At 31.7% G+C, this 24,868-nt stretch overlaps 1 protein-coding gene across 1 annotated transcript; it reads right to left on the minus strand.

The window, feature by feature from the left end:
• Nucleotides 1-9,239: 9,239 nt before the first annotated feature.
• On the minus strand, nt 9,240-23,413 carry LOC143564012 (uncharacterized). Its single transcript, XM_077051414.1, has 18 exons — nt 23,408-23,413; nt 23,267-23,317; nt 22,895-23,191; nt 22,763-22,780; nt 22,393-22,672; nt 22,201-22,304; nt 17,591-17,660; nt 17,382-17,477; nt 16,971-17,099; nt 15,593-15,793; nt 15,061-15,499; nt 14,537-14,957; nt 13,806-13,874; nt 13,084-13,357; nt 12,131-12,504; nt 11,732-11,894; nt 11,483-11,612; nt 9,240-9,909 (listed from the first exon to the last, which is right to left on the minus strand). Exons 1-18 carry the CDS (start codon nt 23,411-23,413, stop codon nt 9,240-9,242), a joined length of 3,792 nt encoding a protein of 1,263 aa, XP_076907529.1.
• Nucleotides 23,414-24,868: the final 1,455 nt, after the last annotated feature.

Raw genomic sequence — 24,868 nt, forward strand, 5'->3', positions numbered from 1 at the left:
CCAACAAGTTACCAAGATTATTGTGCAAATCTCGCAAATATCATAGAAAAATGTTGCTTGAAAAAACTCTTCACCAAGAGATGACAACAACTTCAATGGGATTGGTCTGCGAATGTTCAAATCATTGCCACTTAGCAATCCAAACAAACTGCAAATGACAAATATTGTTATTAAATAAAAGTAACATATTCAAAAATATTAATAAAAATATATTAGAAGAAAAAAACAAACAGTAATTGTTATATAAGTATTTTTTATTCTTCAATTTCAAATAATTAGTTATTGATAAACACGTGGCTAACATCCGAGCCAAATAAATCTCTTTGTTAATTATTTATTGAAATAACATGAGTTTCAACAAAACATTAATAAATAAATGTATATTTTATTATAGATTACTTTTTAATTAAACTTTTGTTTAATCTGGATTCAAGGACCTTTTAGTTAAATGTATTAAGTTAATAAAGTTTTATTCTACTAATTTCACTAACTAATTATAATTAAAATAATATAAAAATAATTATAACTAAACCGGTTAATTTAATTTTTATTACATAGAAGTCATTTTCTAATTAATATTTTATTAAAGTGATTGTAATTTGCAGTAAATTATGTTTCAAACTTATTAACATCATTACTTTATTTAAAATCAATTTCATTATATATACATTAATCTTGACATTTATACATAATTAAAAATTGTTCAAATATAAAAGATGAAAAGTTTATTGAGATCCGAGACTATTACTAAACTACAAAAGAGTGGTCAAAATTCGGTTCTTAAAAACAGAATAAATAAATGTATAAATGATTGGAATGTATCATTAAAATTAAAGGTGATAAATATTTAGCATAAATAAACAGTTATAGTGAATATCTAAGATTTTTTAAATATAAACTTGAAATAAGTAATAAACAACACATTAAATTGGTCAAATAAATTAATGTGTATTTAATATAAAACACATTAACTTTCTAGTATAATCAAAAGTAAATTATTTAAATTTCCAGTATACATTAAATTGGTCATTTATGCTAATTAAAAATTAGTCAAATACAAAATATGGAAAGTTTGGTTACATTGAATATTATTAAAAACTACAAAAGATTTTTGCAAGAGTCGTCAATTTTGATTTTGTAAAAACAGAAATAAATAAATGTATATATTATTATAAAAAAACTTTCAATTTTTTTTGAAAGTTCACTAACTAAACAACATACTACTATTAATTTTTTTAATTATCATGAAATTATTGTCAACACTTTAGCATTATTACCTTATTTAACAATAAATTTCAGTAGATAATTCTTTTTTCAATTTTATACATTAATCTTGATTTTTATGCCTAATTAAAATTTGGTCAAATATAAAAGATTGAAAGTTTTATTTTCTATTTAATTTAGTAGTTTATTTTTTTTTAATTTAGCCGGAATAATTTAGACAAGTAGGTAAATCTTAACATTTATGCCTAATTAAAAATTGTTCAAATATAAAAGATGGAAAGTTTATTGAGTTCCGAGACTATTAAAAAACTACAAAAGAGTGGTCAAAACGATTGGAATGTATCATTAAAGTTAAAGGTGATAAATATTTAGCATAAATAAACAATTATAGTGAATATCTAAGATTTTTTAAGTATTAATTTTAAATAAGTAATATACAACATATTAAATTGGTCATATAAATTAATGTGTATTTAATACAAAACTTATTAACTTTTGAGTATAATCAAAATGAAATTATTTAAATTTCCAGTATACGTTAAATTTGTCATTTATGCTAATAAAAAATTGGTCAAATATAAAAGATGAAAAGTTTGACATTGAAGACTATTAAAAAATACAAAAGATTGCTGCAAGAGTGGTCATTTTCGTTTTTAAATATAGAAATAAATAAATAGAAATACTATCATAAAAAACTTTTCATTTTTTAGAAGTTTACTAACTAAACAATATACTATTAACTTTTTTAATTATCACGAAATTATTTGTAAGACTTTAGCATCATTACCTTATTTAACAATAAATTTTATTAGATAATTCTTTTTTTTTTCATTTTTATACATCAATCTTGATATTTATGCCTAATTAAAAGTTGGTCAAAAATAAAAGATGGAAAGTTTTTAATTTCTATTTAGTTTATTTTTTAATTTAGCCGAAATAATTTAGATGAAACTGTAATTCTTGACATTTATGCCTAATTAAAAATTGGTCAAATATAAAAGATGTAAAGTTTATTGAGATTGGAGAATATTAAAAAGTAAAAAAAAAAGTGGTAAATTCAGTTCTTAAAAACACAAACGAATTAATGTATAATGTATAAATGATTGAAATGTATCATTAAAATTAAAGATGCTGAATATTTAAAATAAATAAGCAATTATAGTAAATATCTAAGATTTTTTAAATATAAATTTGAAATACGTAATACACCACATATTAAATTGGTCAAATAAATTAATGCGTTTTTAATACAAAACATATCAAATTTAAAGTATAATCAAAAGTAAATTATTTAAAATTTCCATTATATATTAAATTTGTCATTTATGATAATAAAAATTTGGTCAAATATAAAAAATGGAAAGTTTGTTGAGATTTAATACTACTAAAAACTATAAAATATTGTTGCAATATTGGTCAATTTCGGATTTTAAAAACAGAAATAAATAAATGTAAGTATTATTATAAAAAAGCATTTCATTTTTTTGAAAGTTCAATAACTAATGGTCAAATATTAAAGATGAAAAGTTTGTTGAGATAGAATATTACTAAAAATTACAAAATATTGTTGCAATATTTTTTTTTGAAAGACCAACAAAATATATTAAGAAAAGGGAACTAGCAAGAAGCTAGAACAACCACACCATAGTACAGACAACGGCTCACACGAGCAAAACAAACAACAAAAAACAACAAACCCGAACTACACAAGCGTTATACATTAAACCTACGCCAATCATCCCAAGTAAGCCCTCTCTTTCTCCCCCTATGCTTTATCCAAAGGAAGCTCAACACTTTTATCTCCTCCACCAAACCCGCGACATGTGTCGGGATCCCCTTATAAACAAGCGCATTCCTTTTCTTCCAAAACACCATGCCGCAATTAGGCATACCACATGAAGAACATCCGCCTTTTCTTTCTCAAACCTCGAAAACTTGTGAAGCTCCAACCTAAACAAGAAAGGTGTTGGCATTTTACACCATTGAGCGAGCACACTCCACAAATATTGTGCAATCCCACAAGAAACCATTACACGTTCCACCGTTTCCTCAACCTCCCACAAAACGAACACATATTTGAAACCACCGGGATATTTCTCTTTTACAAAGCCTTGATAGTTGGGAGCCGGCCCAACATCGCTCTCCAAGCCACCAAGTTGACTTTTATTGGCACCAATCGGTTCCACACAAACTTATAAACAGGAGCTACAAAGTAGTTCTCAACCTGCCTTTCTTTAACCACTTTAACCCAGAAACCCCGTGAAGTGTCAAACTTCCAAACCACCTCATCATCCTCCTCACTAAGAAACACACCTTGGAAAATTTGGAGCAACCCTCTCAATCCTTCTATCTCAACAGTACCAACCGGCATTCTAGACCAATCCCATTGACCGCATATCCACCCATCACGCATGTACAAACGGTCAGCCACAAAACAACCTTTCGAATTTTCGAGACCAAAAAGGTTCGGGAACCGAACCCCCAACGGCACTGAACTGGCCCAACTATCCAGCCAAAACCAAGTCTTCCTACCATTCTTTACCAAATGTTGGAAACTATGCCTCATCTCGACTCCGTCCTCACTTAGAGTTGCATCAAGTTTGACAATACGACTCCACGGACCCGGACAAGACAACTTGGCTGGAACACCCGTCCAAGATCTCGAAGTATGATGTAAAGCCCATATGACCTTCCACCATAATCTACCCTTCTCTTTTTTAAACCGCCACCACCACTTTGATAAAAGAGAAATAATATTCACATCTTTCAAACGACCAATGCCCAAACCACCAGCCTCAATTGGAGCCACTACCTTATCCCACGCCACCCAATTAATTTTCGCCTTTTCTTCTGATCTCCCCCAAAAAAACACCCTCCTCAACCTTTCAAGCTTCTCAATGACACCTTCGGGAGCTTTAAATAAGGAGAAATAGTATGTCGGTAAGGAATTGAGGACCGAATTTATAACCGTCAGGCGCCCCCCGAATGAGAGATGTTTGGCTTTCCACCTAGATAATCTTTTTTTAAACACCTCCACCACCGGCTCCCAAGTATTAATACCCGTCATGTACTTACCAACTTGGAGACCAAGGTGAATAAAAGGAGCGAATGAGAGATGTTGCAATATTGGTCAATTTCGGATTTTTAAAACTAGGATAAATAAATGTAAATATTATTATAAAAAAGTTTCCGTTTTTTTGGAAGTTCAATAACTAACTGGCAAGACTTTCAAGATAAGATTCAAAAATTATAACACAGAAAAACTAAAGATTGTTATTCATATAAAAATGAATTAATTTACATGAATTGTCTAAGCTACATAAAATAATAAATGATAGAAAATTAATAACTAAAATACATTCATAATGACCAAAACAAACACAATCAACCTACTCTCAATCAAATACTTTTTCCATGCAATTAGCCAATCTACCAAGTTGGGCAACCATAAACTGAAATTATTAAAAATAAATTAATGTTAGATACTGAACTATTAAAAAACAAATCAGTAAGAATTATCAATGAATGTATTTGGAATTATTATCATAATAATTCCGATAAGGAAATAAATAAACAATATTTTCGTATATCTCAAAACCTTCAACATGTCAATTGAATTTTAGAGTTTGATGTAGAACATATATAGATTATAGTAAAATTAGATTACAATTAAAAAAATACAAAAAAACAAAGTGGAAAGAAATTGAAATGACAACGAAAATAACGAATAATTTTGGTATGACAATATATCTTACCAAACGATCCTTAATAAGAACTTCAAGAGAATTATTATTCACATGGTCATCGTCAGTATAACAATAACCACGTCCAGATCAACGACACCAAAGCTATCATCATCTGATTATATAAATATGAAACAAAAGTTAGCAACAACTAATATTATAAGTTTATAAAAATGACTAATATATCGAATAAATACTTTACCTGAATGTTGTGTCCGGCTAATCGAAGCAATGGAAGACTGAAATGAAAACGGATTCATCTTGAAGAATAATATATCGTATATTGAGAGAGAGAGAGAGAGAGAAATAAAAATGAATTTGAGGTGTTTAATGTTAAAATTTATATAGTAGTTAGGGGTGATTTGACATTAATAAAAAAGGTAATATGTGACATGGAATCTATGTGGCATTATATGTGGATGCCCTAGTTGAATGACATGTGGAACATGTATTGCTTTAATAATATTGTTAGATTCTAGGTAAATTGGCCTCATATAATCCAAACTATTCCCAATTGGCAAATATAAGTCCCCACTATTGATATGACAAAACATAATCCCAACTACGCATGTGGGGGCAAAGTTAACGGAAGCTTAACCTTCCGTTAGTTTTTGTGACGTGGCAATTGAGTTGTCTCGTAACCGGCTACGGGGATGCTGACGGGGCCGCTGAGCTGTCTATTAATAAAAAAACTTCAATAAAACCAATGGAATAGATTACGAGGTCGATCAAATAAATATATCGTGTTAGCATAAATGACTAACCAACAATGTCATCATATCCGGCAGTCCAATGCACCTCCATCCAATGCCTCCCCACCTTCCAACCCACCACCACCACCACATCCACATCCACCCTCATAGACTCCTTCTCCTCCGACCCCATCTTCTCCAAATTCCTCTCCTCATACTTCAACTCCACCCAATTCTCCTCTAACGCCCTCTCCTCTGTCACCGCCGCTGCCCACGCCAAGAAAATCCAAGGTGGAATCTGCTTCCTACATAAACAACTCCGTTTCGAAGTCCTCTCCCGCCATGATGACCTCCTCTCCCAGCTCTCCTCTGTCAAGGACGTTGACGCCTCTCTCTCCGCCATCCACTTCGTCGTCTTCACCCTCCAATCCTCCATCCACAATCCTTAATGACGGGATGACAAAGTGGAAGACGAGCTTAATTCCATGGATTTCATGTTTCTAGGGTTCTTGAAGGATCCCAATTTGGGGGTTTAGGGCTTAAACATCGACATTTTATAATCCTCCATAAGATACAACTCAACATCCCTTTCGTCATCCATTGTTAGTTTCTTAATAGACAGCTCATCGGCCCCGTCAGCATCCCCATCAACCGGTTTCGAGAACTCAGTTGTCACGTCACAAAAACTAACGAATGATTAAGTTTCCGTTAACTTTGCACCCACATGCGTAGTTGGGATTATATTTTGCCATTTCAATAGTGTGGACTTGTATTAGCCAATTGGGCATAGTTTGGATTATATGAGGCCAATTCACCTTTATTCTATACTAGTAGTGATTCGAGTAATTGTTTAATACTTTGACGGGTTGTTCCACAGATAAGGAATCTGCCTGTTTATTTATCTCTTTGAAATTACTAGATCAATAGGCTATTGAATATTAATTTCTTCATGGTTTAATAGTTATTAGTATTATCTTTAATATTATCGATTAAAGTTCTGTGGGATATCAAAGAGTCTTACATAGGTGTTTGTTTCATGTTAGCACTTTATCAGTAGCACCCTAGACAACTCTCACATTGGTTGTGGACAAGAGAGATCATTGGTTCATAAGTAAATATCCAACATCTTAAATCGTTTTGGGCTTAATGCTAGTGGACGAGAGGAGAGCTCCATAGTTAAATATGCTCAGATGAGAGTAGTAGCAGGATGAATGACCTCTTGGGATGTCTCCACCTAGGCAACCAAAAGCAAATTTGTGAGGTCTTCATAGGTAAAGCGGACAATATTGGTGATACGAGATGCCGGATGTTACTGGTGATATCATAGCCACTTATGTGCCATTCGGGATGGTGGGGCAAACCTCATCAAGGATGGTGAGTCCCCATGGGTGTCGAGAGGTGCACCTTAGGCAAATCCCACATCCTAGATTGGATGGTGGGGCAAACCTCATTGAGGACGATGAGTTCAAATGGGGGAGGGCTATTTGTAAAACCCTAGATGAATCCCACATTAGTTGTTGACATGAGAGATCCTTGATTCATAAGTAATTGTCCAACCTCTTAAATCACCAACGCACTTTAGGCTTAATGCATATAATAATCCATAAAATAAGAAAAAGGAAAAGTGAAGAAAATAAAATAAGAGAATTCCATCCCTCATTGGTGGAGGAAAGAAAATGGAACCCTTCCACCTTGGTATAAATAAGAAAGTGAGTTTTTGTCCTACATGGCTAGATTATAAAACTAGTAAGCTTTTTATAAGAATACTAGTTTATATGATAATGCTCTTATAAGACAAATCACACCCAGTGGTCATAGCGGAGTGTGCGAAGCACCCGACGCGCACGGCTCGGGCGATGTGCAATGTGCTCTTTGATGGCGCACTTTGCACGCTGCTTAAGAGTCGTAGTGTTTTTGAAAAGTTGTTCTCTAGCGCTGCGCGGAGGAATGAACATAGGTCCCTTCGCGCTACGCGAAGTCTTATATTTATCCAGAAACTCTTTTGTCTTTCGCACTACGTGAAGTAGTCCTTCGCGCTACGCGAGGTGGTAGTCACGCAACAGTGACACGTGGTGTTCTACGTGGCATAACTAGGGCTGACTCGACGACCCTATTGTTGCTTCACTCGACATGAAGTGGTTGATGGTGTTGGTTCGCGCTACGCGAACTGACCTAGTTTCAACTATAAATAGGTTGGGATCCTGGCTTCAATCTCTCGTCCAAAAATTTCTTTCGCTCTCAATTTTTCTTATATTTATAAGTTGGTATAATACCCCTAGTAGTCGTAACGATACCCTCTCCGATCGATAGAAAATTTTATACACGAATCTGAAAGCTCTGCCTGTACAATGTAAGACATTGTGCAATATGTAAAGTTTCTAATCTCATGATTATCGTTATAATTTTTGGGTTTATACTTATTTAAATATGCTACTTCGTTTTTAACCTAAGTATTTAATACCAGGAAGCTCTCGTTTATTATAAACTTACAAGGTGAGACATTCGAGTCTTTGTACAACTCACATTTACGTGAGACAACTACTTTTTCAATATTGTCGTGATGATTTTTAAACCTATTAAATTTATGACGGATAATGCTTTCAAAGTATTTTCAAATTGTTTTAAAGTACATTACAGTGATTAAATTTTCATATTTTGTTACCAAAGTATTTATAAAATTACATTGTCTTAAGATTCAAACTTCAAAATTACAATAAGTTAATTGAAACAAAACAACCAAAAGACCTTAAGAAAAACACTAAACATGTTTTTTGATATTAACATCATCAAAGTCTTCAAAAGTTATACCAACATAAACTTCCACTTCCTAATAACCTAAAAAGTTATAAAAACAACACAATATTCAATTAAATTAAACTTAACATAACAACATGTTTAATAAATACTAACATCTAAGCATTACAAAGTTGTTATGTACAACCTACAAATCTAAAGTTCATAAAATACTTATTAGTTAGTCTAACACCAATCTCATGAATCTGATGTTTAAGGAGGTTATTAAACATCATCACAGATTCAATATTATCTTTGTGTATTATGAGTAAATCGCTAAACAGAAATTCATACTTACGTAAAACAGTAGAAAACTTCCAATTGACAATGGTAGACATTTTTTTCCTATTAATTTTGTTATGAAAACCTTTAGAGTGTAAAAGAAGAAGAAGATGATGATGAATTAAATTGATAATTATAAAATATAAAAATGAAGTGATGGTTTAGTTTTCCAAAGATGTAAATCATTATATCTATCTAATGAGTATATCATGCATAGTTACCCTATATTTCTAATATTTTATTAAATATTATATTTACTATTTTTAATACTTTAAGTTAAAATTGAAATACTCATATAAACAATGGTATGTTATTAAACATTTGAATCCGAAATTTTTTTTGTATATATTAACATTAAATATTTATTTATAACTTAATAACAATTTTTAAGATATGATAACAAACAAAAGTATAGAACAAAATAAGTATAGACAAAAAAAAGTTACATGATAACAATAAGTGTAGAATATAACAATTTCAAAGACATGACAAATTCACTATGTTTTCATTCTACGTTTCCAAAAATCTCCTTGTACACAACATTTGTTGTTTTATTTGTAAGCTTTGATTCTTTGTCAAGTATCACTAACTTAATACCATATCGACTCTTCACTCTTGACAAAGCGACATAAACCTGACCATGGGAAAATACTGGATCTTTAAGATACAATCCAACTCTTGACAAAGATTGACCTTGACTTTTGTTGATTGTCATGGCAAAACATACCGAGATAGGAAACTGTCTTCTTTTTAATCTAAAAGGAAGTTTCTTATCAGTTGGTGTAAGAGTTACTCGACTAATTAGAGTACGATATCCTATATTCGTACCAGAGACAACTTTAGCATCAATTACACGCCTACCGAGACTAACGACTTGAAGGCGCGTTCCATTGCACAAACCCTTTTTATGATTAATATTCCTTAATAGCTTGATGGGAACACCAACTTTGAGGACCAATCTATGATTGGGCATTCCTGACATCTTTAAAACATTTAACAAATCAGGAGAGTACAACTGTGGATCAAAATCCTCTGAAACGTCTTCACATTCAGCTAAACTGTCGGAACTTAGATACTCGACTTCTTCACCAGGAAATATGGCTAACATACGTTCATTAATTTCTTGAACAACCTCATTCAAAGGTGCCAACAGTGCACGATCCTGATGTAACATCCTAAATATTATAATGTTAAATAAAGAAAGTTACGTTTAGTGATTTCGCGTTATTAATTAATTAATATCGAGTAAAGAACGGATCATGGACTTAGATTAATTAAGGTGGGTTAAATGGGAATGGGCCTTAGGTCCATGGGCTTTAAGGGATATAAATATCCCCTAAACCAACCTAAAACCCTAAACCCTCATTCATTTCCATCTTAATCTCTACACACTCAAAAACACACACACACCACACACCGCCATATACGGTCGGCGGCCGAGGGAGAGAAACGAGCAAGATCCGGGAGAGATTAAACGTTAGTTGGTATTAGATCTTTATTACACGAGATCTAGAGTGCATAAACAAGTTAAACGAGATCGAACGAGCACAAAAGGTATGTTCTTGACCTTTAAATTGTACGTTTTATTGAACGTTTTTACCATAAAGGTCCAAACTTTACGTCATTCCGGGCTAAGTTTTACCCGAACAAGGCCATGGGAATGATCGTGGGACTTGTTAACGTCTTATCCAAGAATTTCTCGACAAAACGAGGGTGATTCTGGTGATTACGAATGAACAGAGGCGAATGCTCAATATGTTTGTTAATACGCTTATCCTAAGAGATAAGTGTATGCCTTATGTGAATAATGTGAAATGTATGAATGATTGCTTGATGGTACGTGAACGATCTTCGGATATTGCACGTACTGTCAGGTTGTAACGCTATGTATATGGTAAGTATGATATGTATGCTTATGTGTATGAACGTGATAAAGTTAATAAAAGAAGGAAAGGATGGTTGTATGGTTGTATGGTTACGAAAAGGGTACCGAGCCCTAATAATACTCGAGGTATGATGTATGGTTGTATGGTAACGAAGAGGGAATCGAACCCTACTAATATTCGAGGAAAGAGGGTACCGAGCCCTAGTAATACTCGAGGAAAGAGGGTACCGAGCCCTAATAATACTCGAGGAAGGAGGGTACCGAGCCCTAATAATACTCGAGGAAGGAGGGTACCGAGCCCTAATAATACTCGAGGAATGTAGGGCGTAATGCTCTTTATAACGTAAGATATGAAAGCAAGTTAGTACAAAAGAAAGTATGAAAGTATGAAAGTATGAATGAAAGAGTACAAGTTTGTGTGTATTGTATAATATATGATTAACTAGAACTCACTCAGCGTAGCTGACTTTTTGTATACACGCAGGTGAGTAGGATGAGGCAGCTCGCTTGAGGGGACACGTGGCACTGAATAAAAGGCTGGCATCGGAAGACTTAAGACGTTTAAGTTAATGTTTTGTTTATTTTGAAAGACAAGTTGGTTGTTTAAGACAAGTTTTGGATTGCTATGAAATGTTTTATTAAAGTTTTTATATTCCGCGAATGTTTTAATTAACTCTGATATTTAGAACTGTGTTTATGAGTAAATCCAACACGAAAGTAGGGCTACCGGTAACGGGGCCTTCCACCTGAAAGTAAGTAAGTTCGTTGAATCTATCTAATTTATTAGGATATACAAAGGTTATTAAGTCACCCATCGGATTAATTGAGTTCAATATTAAAAGATCGTCTGGAATATCAATGACTGTCCGTCATTTGGACCACCAACGTTTCCTTGACGTATGTCTAATAGCCAATCAGCAAACTCTCTGATGTTTTCAACATCTGAAGATCGACATCCAACTATAAGCCTCATGTTCTTAGTTAGTTTAAGAACTTTACATTTTGACAGATATAAGAAGAATTTATGCAAGAATTGACACATTCACTTCTTGTACCGTTGGTTACAACGGGCAAAATTTGACGAAAATCACCACCAAAAACAACAACCTTACCTCTAAAAACGGCTTCAGAAGAATTACAAGAATCACCATGCATAACATCGTTTAAAGTCCTGTCCAACGCTTCGAAAGCATGCTTATGAATCATGGGTGCTTCATCCCAAATTATTAGGCTTGTCTTTTTCAATAACTCATATACGTCGGTATTTCCTTTAACCTAATTTATGAAAGAAATTAAAAAACATAAACAAAGTAAGATATTTAAAAGTAAATTGATACTGGAATAACAAATAAACCCATATATACTCAAAAAATGATTAATATAAAAATTAACATAAAGTGGGTTGTAATATTACCGGACAAATGGAATCTTCGGTCAAATTAATAGGTATTAAAAATCTCGAATGTGCGGTTCTTCCACCCTACAAAAGCAAAGAAGCTATACCAATTTACATTCAACACAACTTCTCCTTTTAACCTTATCGATGCAGATAAGGTTTTCCATAAATAAGTTTTTCCAGTACCGCCGTAACCATAAACAAAATATACTCCACCTTTTTTACCAATCAAAGCACTCATTATTTCGTTATAAACCCCTCGTTGTTCATCTGTTAACGAATCAAACAGATTATTAAATTCGTTATTCATGGTCTCGGTATCATATGAGAGCTCTTCCACCATTAACGGATTAGTTGCTCGTGAAATTGTCTCCATATCTGGAAATGGCATTTGTTGATATTTTCTAAGACTGGAGTTGTTTGAAATTAAAAAAATTTCAGTTTCGAGAACTGCTAGGTTTTTTAACTGTTGTTCATTAAGAATCAAACCTGAAAATAAATAAAAAAACTAATTAAATTAATATTTATGAAATATTAATGGATATTAGATATTTTCCATAATTGAAAAAATTAAAAAATTAGTTAATCGTACTTGGGTTATTTTGATCTTTTTGTTGTTTATATAGTATACCGTCAACTAAAAGTTGCCAAGTGCTTTCCCAAACAAAATGAGGTCTAGATAAACTATAAGTAATCAACATTGTAGCAAATAAAATTCTTAAATAATATCCGGTAGAGGTATGACTTGCTTCTTCAATGGCTTCTATGTGTTCCTTGTCATCATCTAAAAGACCTCTTTTGTAACACGCATCTCGAAATGTTTCAAACCCAACTCCATCAACTGTTCGAATGTCTTCAAAACATTCTGGGCCTTTAACCTTATTTAATAATATCCTTAGATAGTAAGCCTCGTCGAATGCCACGGAACAGCTTGAACTCTACCTATTGCGAAACCCCTTAGGCGAGGTTCCCATTTACGTAACTGTTTTTTCCAAACATACTTTGTTGGAAACTCTGCGTATGTGAGAGTTTTTGCAAGGTCATGGTTCTTATTACACTCAAACCAACCGGTAAACATCGAAGAAGCATTAGTTGTCTTGTTTAAAATATCTTCAATATCTTCGTTAGCACCATATATTACCTGTTGCTCACCAGGTAAATGAAAAGCAAGTCTCATAACAGACGGAATTCTATAATGCACATCAAATGAAAATATCCTCCATGTTGCCTCGCATGCAGACACATATCTACAATCATAAAATGCTTTGATTTCATCTAAATTAGGATCTGGGTTATCAGCATTGTTATTTTGCACAAGAGAAATTGTTGCTCGGTCTGGACCCTTATTAATGTATTTGAACAAATACTTTATCGATCCATCTTGATTACACCACTCAACATTAATATGTGCTTGAAATTATTTTAATAAAGTCTTGTTGTATGGAACAACAGTTCTGTTATCCATCATTATATCTGACTTAACAATATATTTCCCGTTATCTCTTCTTTTGTATACCGGAAAACCTTGCGAATCAACAGCTGTCTCATCATTAAACATTTTAGGAAAACCTTTGGAGCATTTTTTGTTTACCATGCAGGTGCACTTCGAATTAGCATCACCACACGGACCTTGAATCATATGATCATATACAAGCTTGTATAGGTCTGGATCAGTGTCTTTGTTTGGAATCTCAGCAGAAATAAATTGTTTGGAATCTCGGCAAAAATAAATTGTTTGGAATCTCAGCAGAAATAATTTATCTACATCTTGTGGATTATGAATATACTACCTGGATGCATAAATATGCAAATATGAGCATGCGGTAGCCCCCTTTTTTGAAACTCGATCGTGTAAACAACTGCAACATACATAATAAAAGTAAAAATTACTCAAATTTTATTAGTTAAATAAATAATCTGTTTGTTTAAATTGATTTTTAACTCTATAGAAAGTAAAATATTCAAGTAGGCCATGTTTAAAATTTTATACTCATCAAATTAAATAAAATTACCTGCTAGAACCTTTCCAAACAAAGACTTATCCTTCACCAATTTAATCATTGCATCAAGTTTGACTTTAAAAAGCCGACATTAAATATCAGGTCTATCCTCCGACTTTAATGTTGTATCCTTAAGAAATCTTTTAACTTCTGGCCAATTGGGATTACATGTTATGGTTATGAAAAAAATAGGGATAACCAAACCATCTACAGAGACACATAGCGTCTAGATAATTTTGCATCATATATCTTGCTCCGCCAGTAAATAAGGATGGTAGAATAACACGTTGACCAGCTGTTGAAATATCAGTATTCCCAACAGATTGCATACCCCGTAAACTTTGGTACGTATCACATCGAAGTTTATGTTGTTTACCGCTTATAAAATATAATCTTTGAGCCTCAATCATCGTATATTTGTGAACTAAAATTTGCTGAAACAAACGCCTACCATTTAACATGGTTGAAAACGTATTTGTCCTATCTTGAATATGATAAGCAAAAAACTCACGCATTGTAACCTTCGTGCGTGCTGCGGTTGATGAAGAGAAAACATTCTTATGAAGTATATTAACCTGATAACCATCCTGACCAAAAGGATGAAACAACGGGTATTGAAGAGGTGTATACGATGGATTAAGTTCAATAATACGCTTTAACGAACTAGATTGCTTGGTAACAATTATATCTCGGTTGTCGACAGCGTGACCAATATCACCGACGATTAAAGCAGCAACTTCAGAACTGGATGGTAAGTTATATTGTCTCGCATCATGCTGTCTTGTTCCAATAATACACAACTTCAAATCGAGTTGTGGGTTTTCTTCAAAACAATCTCTTACCATCTGATAAGCTTGGACCAAATGATTATTTGAATCTAACATAGTCTTCAAATAATTAATAATATACATCTCTAGCTCATCGTCCATTGAATTATTATCACTGCCCACAAAAAAAAAACATTTCCTAAGATTATAAATAATAAAAATTATACTAAAAATTAATAACATAACAAAAGTGGACGAATATCATTAAAAGTATTTACCCAAAAACACCCTGACGGTTAGAAACCTCGTTTTCAGTGTCGTAAATGTAAAGTTGAGAAAACTGTGGTTTACAACCTTCTAATGGTAAAAGACTTCCCAAACAATGATAGTTTTCACCGCTAAGTCGAAACGTATATGGTGCATTGCCTCTGTTTATGGAATGATCAATCTTTCCTCCCATAGACGTAAACGAAAACATCGAATTGAAACGTCTAATGTTTTTCAAGAAATACTTACTCATGGAACTCTCACCATAAAATAAGTCAAGATAAGTGTCATCTGGTTGTCTAACATCGGGAAGTTCGACTTTGTCATTATAACAACAAAGTGAAAAAGCTCCTTCTTCACTAGCACTACTTGGTCTGTTAACTTCGGCTTTCCACAACAAAGCATTGCAACTTGGACACATAACGGATTGATTTCCATGATCAAGATATTCTAGTAAAATTTTAATATCAACATTTGGAGTTACTTAGTATACCTAAATACATAATAAATGATTTCAAGTAAATTATGAAATATATATCATACCTGATGATATTCCTTTATAAACATCTACAACATTATGATAATTGATAGTTGTAGCATGTTCATTTAAATCAGTCATAGGTATAGGTACTATAGGGGTTCTTTTTCTTAACCTTCTACGAAAGGTTGTAGACGACTCCGGAATGTCATCAACAACACAAGACGCGTTTGATCCTTCTTGAACATTAAATTTATTTATACGACCTGTTCAAAATTAAAAAAAGAAAGTTATTATAAAGGTTGTCAACAAAATTAAAAAAAGAAAGTTGTTAAAAAGAAAGTTATTCAAATTGTAAATTATATTCAAATTATTTGGTGTTAAATTGTAACATGTTTAAATTAACAAATTATGAAACGTTTGATTGAACAATTGTTTTTTGTTTTATTAAAAAAACATACATAAAAAAGGACAATAATAGTTTAATTTGAAAAACAAATTACCTGAAGATGTATTTCAGAGACCAGCTTTGTTTCTGTCAACAGAAGCAGTTCTTTTGGAATCTAAAATTGATTGTCTTTCTTTCCTTTTGGACGCAACAGTGTTCACAAATGGTGTACATGTTTTAGAGTCTTGAAATTACAAAGGTAATAATATCAATATTTAAGCATAACTAAAGACTAAATAAAACATGTTTATTTATAAATATTTTAAAACACTAACCGTTGTTTAATACAATCGAAGAGTAGACATTTAGCGTTGTTGATGGAGACAGGTTCTCGTTATTAGATTGTAAACGCGTAACTTGTGTGGATGAGTGGATATTTTTCAATTTGTCAAAATTTTGATTAACTGTATCGTTTAACATATTAATCTTAAAAATAAGAAACACAAATTGATGATGACAATACATAGTGAAAAACATTTTAATAACATACCAGGGATACAAGGATTAAATGATTTATATGTTGTATGCGGAAAGTAATTTGGGTTATTGCTTAAACCACTAACAGATATATTAGAAGCACCTGGAATAGACAATTGATTTGTTAATTTTCATTTATAAATAATTTTTATAATATAAAGTTATAATTTTAATACAATTTACATACTTGCGAATTGGTTTCCGCCATATGCTTATCATTTATTTAAAATAAATTCAAAATAAGAAAATAATACTTATAAGGAAAATGCAATATATTTGAAGACCTATTTTGTAGACCATTTTTGTTCCCGTCAACGGAGGAAGTTCTTTTTGCGTCTAAAATTGATCGTCTTTCTTTCCTTTTGGACGCAGCAGAGTTCAAAAATGGTGTACATATTTGAGAGTCTTGAAATTACAAAGGTTATAACATCATTATTTAAACAAAAATAAAGGTTGTAAAAAATACTAAAAATATTAACAGAGTATATTTAAATTGAAAACAATTCGTGAATACTAACCGCTGTTTACTACATTCGAAGAGTAGACATTCGAAATTGTTGATGGAGACACGTTCTCCTTATTACATTGTAAACGCGATACTTGTGTTGATGATGAAAAATTTTGCAAGGTGTCGAAGATCCGATTAACTGTAACGTTTTAAATATAAAACAAAAAAATAAAAAACATAAAACTAATCAATAATATATATATAATAACGATATTTTTATTAACGTAGCAGGGACACAAGGATTAAAGGAGGAATATGTTGAATGCGGATAAGAATTTGTATTATTAGATAAACGATGGATATTATCTTGGTAACTACTAACCGGTAAATTACAACCACCTAAACTATAGAATATCAAATATTAATTTATTTTAAAAAGTGATTTCAAATTTAAATTCATGATTTACTAAAATTTACATACTTGCTTGATATGGTAGAGTGACAATTGGTGTTGATTGATAATCGATGTAGTTTTTATTATTGGATATGGTAGACAATGGTAAACGTTGACTTTGGGCTACATTGAAAAAAATGAAAAATTAAAATAATAACAATATTGCACCGTTAAACAAATTCAAACCATAGAAATATCATTAAATGGGTAAAAACAAATAAAATTACTGTACCTACCACTGTTACTTAGCTTATTCTGAGAAGATGATGATCCTTCATTTTTTCGTTTCTTTTTTAATGTAGACATCTTCAAAAAATATAGATAACAACCCTAAAACTTGAGTTAAGCCTAATTTATTGAACCATAAGATAGAAAAATAAAGTCTTATAGATTAAAGCTTCAAAACACCATTAAGTAATATAACTCAAAATGAAAATCGAAGTGAATGAGGAATACCAGAAACAAATAATATTACCTTTAATTCTTACACAAAAAATCGAAAAACAAAATATTTAACAACTGCTTTCTTAAGAATCAATTTTCTATATGTGTATATTTGGATTTAAATAAACATCACGGTCGGCTAAATATATAAAAAAAATGAAATTGAAAAAACAAAACTTTAAAATTGGTATTTATGAACCAAAAATTTATCCGGAAATTATTGTTTGAATATAAACAATTTTTTGTTTCTGCCAAACGTAAACAATTGACATGGTTCACATCCTACCAACAAAAAAAAAACTAAAAAAAATGTCGAAAACACTTACAAAATCAATATTAAGCTTCTTGTGTAAACGCTTCTTGAGGAACAAACGTATGACAATAATGAAAACGAATATAAGTGACAAAGAATGTAAATTTATATGTGTATATAAACACAAATAATGGAAATTATACTCTTTAAATGGAAACAATAATTGGCATTATATTAGGATTGGTTTATTTTTAGAGGAAATATGGTGATAATAATTTTAGAAATATGATGGCTAAAATAAAATAGATTTATGCCATTAATATATGATAATCTTTCTCAATATTATTCTTAATTTAATTTTGACTTTTTTAAAACAATTAACGTATAAGTATTCGTATAAAATAATATATAAGGTTTTGATAAATAATTAATTTATGGCATAGATAATTATATACGAATTATTGTATAGAATAAATATTATATGACATTCAACTTTAGGTAATATATATTTGTTTCCTAATGCACGGATGGCAATAAATATTATAGGTAATAATTATTAAATATAAATATATATACTTATAAAAGATAAATACAATACAACTAATGACAATGTTCTTAAAATTATAACCAAAAAACCATAACATAAAGTCATAATTAGTAGTACAAAGCATACATACTAAAGCTAACAAAATAATTAGGATAATTTACATAAGTAAAGCTAACAGAATATATATAGAACATGTTAGCATAATTGTATTGTTTAAACCCTAATACATCAAAAAAAAAAAAAACAGTCCATGATAAACTTCAACATCAACCAAGAACATAAGTGAGTATCAACGAATGACTAGTCTCGTTGTACTAAAAAACAGCCAATGTTCCAATCTGACGCCCATTCGACCGAACAAAATTTGTCCAATGTCTAACCCTATACCTCTCATTATTGCCATTCAGTTCAATAGAGTTCAATAGCAATCTCAGTGGAGACATCAACACCATTTGGATTGATTAAAACTTGTAACATCCTACTTTTGGTTATAATAATAAAATAAATTTCGTTTATTTTATATTGTGTCGTTATCGATTTAGATAATAAACTATACACGGTTGGGCTTGCACTTTAGAAGATGGAATATAAAATGGAACGGGCCTTAGGTCCATGGGCTTAAGGGAGTATAAATACCCCTTAAACCCTAATCCTTTCCATTTTATCCATCTTTACACCATAGCGTACACCTTGGAAAACACACACAAACACTATCGTTTAACCCGAACCAAGATCCGAAGGCGAAAACCCGAGCTTGTTGGTGCTAGATCGTTGTGAAGAGCCAAAACAACATCAAAGACCAGCTCGTGTCCGTAGTTCACTCGTTTAAGGTACGTTTATAACTAGGAATCGTTCATTTAGGTCCGGATTCAATTAGATAATCACAAATCTGTTGTAGTGTGTTGAAAACGAATCTAACCAAACAAATATCACTGAAATTGGCTAGCATCTGATAGGTTAATTGTTAGCTTAAGAACCCGTGACCTATATGCCTAAATCGCACCCCTTAAACATTAATGTTTGGTCGATTTGATGGCTGGGGTTTGTAGCCGTTGTAATTCCGAATCCGTTGATACCTAAATCATGATATTTGGTTAAGAAACGAGGGTTTAATTGCAGATGTTGATGAATGTTGACTATTCTGTGTTCTTGGTAATTTTGACTTTGACCCTAAGTCAAAGTCTGGATAAGAACAGGAATGATTCGTTAAGGATGGTGCAATTCGTTGTGTCAAGGTAGCGAATCAGCTCACCCAGTTCGTTACCTCAAGTAAACGAAGTAGACTAACGAACTAGGATAGCGAACCAGGTAACAAATCAGGTGATTCATTACTCACCAGTTTGCTAAGATCCAATAACGAATTAGACCATGAATTAAGTCATGTCCAAATGGCGAATTGGAATAACGAATCAGAGGATAAGAGGAAGAATCAAGGTAACAAATTAAGGTGGAAAACATAACGAATCAGAACAAAGGATAACGAATTAGCCAACAAATTAGGCTTAATTCGTTATAGAGAATGAGTTAGCGATTTAGAAAATAATTTAAAATCCTAGTGGAAAATGTGTTAAGACAACTAATGAAAATAAAATTTTTCCAAGCTGACCTGGCAGTAGGGGTGTTCACGGTCCGGTTTTGACGATTTTTAAGTCAAACCATGAACCAAACCGTTAGCAACGGTTTTTGTTATTAAAAACCGAAACCGAACCGTTGAAATTTGAAACCAAACAAAACCAAACCGTTACTTACGGTTTGGTTCCGGTTTGGTTTCATGGTTTGAGCTTGTAGAGTCTTAATAACTGATACAAGATGTTCAAAATTTAAAGAGTCATAAAAATGCTTAAACCAAGTTACAACGAACTATCTAACAGTATAGTAGAGAACAAGAGATGGGAGATCGTTAGAAACTTGAAGCTAAAACTTAATGTTAGATTGTGTTGTACGAAGAAGGAAAAAATTGGGGATTGACACAATATTGATAAGGTTTTATTAGATGACATATTTTGATAAAAGTCATATATAGTTGATAAAAACCCAACTTGATATTTAGGTAAATATAATTACAATTAGTTAACTTAGCATAATACATAAAAAATTATAATAATGATAAAATCTTACAGTCCGGTCCGGTTTTTGGTATAAACCGTAAACCAAACCGTTAACTACGGTTTTAAATTTTCAAAACCGACCGACCAAAAGTTAAGAAAAGAAGCCGACCATGAAACCAAACCGGTGACCGGTTTGGGTGGTTTCACGGTTTCGAACCGAACCGTGAACACCCCTACCTGGCAGCTTAACCCCAGCCAGGGGCTCTGCCCCTTGGACCCCGCTAGGGGCTGCCGCCCCTAGAACCCCGCTGCCAGGGGCGCTGCCCCCGGACCCCCGTTCGTTGTGGGTTATATAAAGATAGAAATACGATATGAGTAGCAATAGTTAATTGATACATGTACATATTATACAGTTAGCCGTGCACAGCTCAAGAAAGGGATTACCATAAACGGTGAACGTAACCGCATTCAGGTGAGTTTCTAGCCCCATTTTCTTGTTATGTTTTCGGGGCTGTGTACATACTCGATGTGATAGTTAATACACTTACCGTAAATGGTAAGTGTATGCCATGTATGATTTATATGTTATGAATGTATATCTTAAATATGAATGAAAGCTTGTCGGTATGTGAACAATCTTCGGATATTGCACGTGTTGACAAGGGAGGTATGTTTATGATAGATGAATGTGTATGATAGAAATATGTACAACATATGAATATGTGGGAATGATTAAAGAAAGTATGTATGTTAAGGGCATGTATAGACAGTATGTACGGAGATGAAGAAAGAGGGATCAGACCCTAATAATATCTGAGATAGAGAAGAAATGTATCACATCCTAATAATATCTGAGATAGAGAAGTAAAAAAAGGGATCAGACCCTAATAATATCTGAGATAGACAAGAAAGGGATCAGACCCTAATAATATCTGAGATAGAAAAGGAAGGGATCTGACCCTAATAATATCCGAGATAAAAAAGGACAGTAATTTATATAGTACGAAAGTAATAAAGTATGAACGCATGTATGAACTTATGTAATGAAAGTAAATTAGTAAAGTAACGATTATGTGTCTTGGATGCATAATCGGAGGTAAGTGTATGTATGGTTTAATGTGTGATTAACTAGAACTCACTCAGCGTAGCTGACTTTTAGTATGCACGCATGTTAACAGATTGAGACAGCTGGTTTGAGAGGGACACATGGCAGGATTGAAGAGGCTGGCATCTGAAGATTGTCATGATGTTTTGAATGATATAATTTATGTTATGTTTTAAAAGACAATTTATGGATAATTGTAATGAATGGTTGATGTTTTATATTATTCCGCGAAAGTTTTAATTAACTCTGATATTTAGAACTGCATTTATGATAAATCCAACACCAAATGGTAGGGCACCGGTAACGGGGCCTTACAAAACTAAATCTGTTTCCACATCCAAGTTATTGTTCCATGCAAACTCAACCGGCAAACGCTATCAAATAAAAGTTATTTGTTTGAACATCAAACATATGAAATTAAAAGACTTGTATAAAATGAGTTTACTTACCAGCGTATCTCGTACTATCACTTCCAAAATGTTGTCTTCTTGAACATGAGGAACAATAATATCCAAAACCGGCTCATCAACATCTTCCATACCAACATCAAGTGCTAAAAATACGCATCATATAACTTATAAAGTAATTAATAATATAAAGTGTAAAAAAATATAGAAGATATCAAAAATTGATAAAAATACCTTCAAGCAGATTGTCTTGGTCAGGTTGGTCATCACTTTCAATCTCAATAACCATTGGAACATAACCGAGTTCGGGATGGAGATTTGGACCGGTGTAAACCAAATCATCATTAAAATTTACACGTTCGATACCACGGCTATCAAAAACATGCATTCTGAACGTCCACGTACCTTGAAGACGTTGAAACACCAAATAATCATTAACGGCAAGCTTACAATGCTTGGACATCTCTTCCCACATACCAGTAAAACCAAATCTAGGAGTAGTCAGCTTGACGCACTAAATGTACAGATTCCATTTAAATCCATCAACAGACTCAGCAATGATTTCATCATACTGTCCTGGCTGTAAACTAAAGTGGCTTCTAACCTGATCATCTCTCAATGGCTACAAACAAATCAAAAAAATAAGATCATAAATAGTATAAGAAAAATTAATACTTTTATAAATGACAAAAAGGTTTATTTATTAAGTAATAAAAAAATTTAAACCGTGACTTACAAGATATTTAAGAGTAGGGTAACGAACCACAGCATCAACAACCATGTCGTCATGAACTGGATGATCTCTAACGTAAACGAATCTCCATTCATTTTCATTAATTGGAGAGAAAACCAAGACATCTCCAAACATCAACCGATTGTCTTCAACAAATTCAGCCCAACCATTTTGAAAAACATAACGTCCGTTTGTGAATTCAACTTGAACAAACCAATCTTTGTCTTTGTGATATAAAACAACCGGGTGCATATTAGCACCTGGTTCAAAAATTTCTTGACAAAACACAGCTGGAAGTGTCTGAAATGAATTTTATGTGGTAGGTAAAGTATAATGCAAGAGTTGAAAAACAAATAAAGACTTTATCATACATACCGTCTCTCCGTTGAAATTGTGATAGAAAATGCAAACCGCAGGAATAACATTCTATTTAGTTAAAATTTAATATGAGTTAATAAAAAATTTTAAAGACACTAACTAATATGTTATTATTTTTATAATTATATATACATATACTGTCATTGATAATTATATGATTGTGTTAATATAGTAATTAGTCCTATTAAAACATGCTTATACCAAAATCTTAACAAAACAAATCCAATGACACATAACAATAATAAAATAAGAATAAAAAACCAATAAGTTGTTATCAACAAACCGATAACACAATGATCGCTGTTTAAAAAAAAAAAATATTACAGTTAACACCCTCAAGCATGCACAGAGAGTATAAGCAGTTTATAATTTAGTTGAAGACGAACTAAATAGAAAAACTTGATGTTATAACTAAACCCTAAACAACAACATTAAAGATTATGACTAAAACCCATCTTCAGTTAAAGATTAGAACTGTATTAAATAAGAATATTAAGAAAATTAAAGTATCTCACATAATAGTACTTACATTATCCATCGATTGATATCTATATCAAAGAGGAAGAAGCTTTTTTATAAGTTCAGTCGATCTTATGTTTCAATGGCCGAAAATTTTAATAGAATTTTAGATGATAATTAAGATTAATAAACGAAGAGTCGTTTATTTTTAAAAATTAATACAGAAAATATGGGTATGGGCCTAATGGAATGGGCTTTTTCTGTTGGATCATGTTAAAACTTTATAAAATTAGCCAATATCTTTAACAAAGTTATAGAAGTTAGTTAGTAATTTCTATTACTGATTTGTTATCAAATTACAATTTAAAATCAGTATTTTATAAAGATAGTGATAAATATATGTTAAAAATAATTAATAAATAACATTTTTATTTATGTGTTACATTTAGTAAATTATAAAACAAAATATTTTAAAAATATACTATATATTTGTAATACAAAAATTAAAACGAAACCGTTGTATACAAAATTAGACAAAAGTTGAAAAGCAAAAACTAATTTATTGTTATATTAAAAACGTGTTAGAAAAAAAGTTGAAAATCAAAAACTAATTTATTTACTTGCATGTTATATTACAAATTATTAAATTATATATAGACCAAACAATTAAACGGGTTACATTAACAACAATTCCAAAATAACAATATTTTGTCTTAAATTAAGTTTATACATAAATACATATATCATATAAAGTACAATTTAACTCAATGGTTTTATAATATTTATTTATGAACATTCAACCTATTTTTGTATTTAGTTGTTAATATGGTCAAATGATAATTTATATAATGTATAGGAAGCATATGATAGTATAGATAAAATCAACTAAACATTAAGTTAAAAAAATTAAAATAAAAACATATATATAATCAAAAAAAACAAAGAAGAATAAATTGTTCATCTCAACCAAAATTCAAGCATAATCGTTTAAAAAAACAAAAGAGAAAAACCAAACATAGAATATCCAAATGTCTCAAAAAGGTTTAACATAACTGTAAACCAACATAAATGAAATTGTTCACTTAGATTCCTTCTCGACTTTAGGAGTTAAAAGTGTCGCACCTTTGCATGATTGACGGG

This window comes from Bidens hawaiensis, unplaced genomic scaffold, assembly GCF_021521415.1.
Source record: "Bidens hawaiensis isolate Kalapana, Puna unplaced genomic scaffold, B.hawaiensis_p1.1 tig00021688_1, whole genome shotgun sequence".
In the NCBI taxonomy this organism is placed as follows: domain Eukaryota; kingdom Viridiplantae; phylum Streptophyta; class Magnoliopsida; order Asterales; family Asteraceae; genus Bidens; species Bidens hawaiensis.

What these genes read in the sequence shown, in the direction of transcription:
- LOC143564012 (XM_077051414.1), bottom strand. An exon ending in CACTCTACCATATCAAGCAA is followed by an intron (nt 17,100 to 17,381) that starts GTATGTAAATTT and finishes AAAACGTTACAG; the next exon opens with TTAATCGGATCTTCGACACC. An exon ending in AACCGTCAGGGTGTTTTTGG is followed by an intron (nt 14,958 to 15,060) that starts GTAAATACTTTT and finishes TTTTGTGGGCAG; the next exon opens with TGATAATAATTCAATGGACG.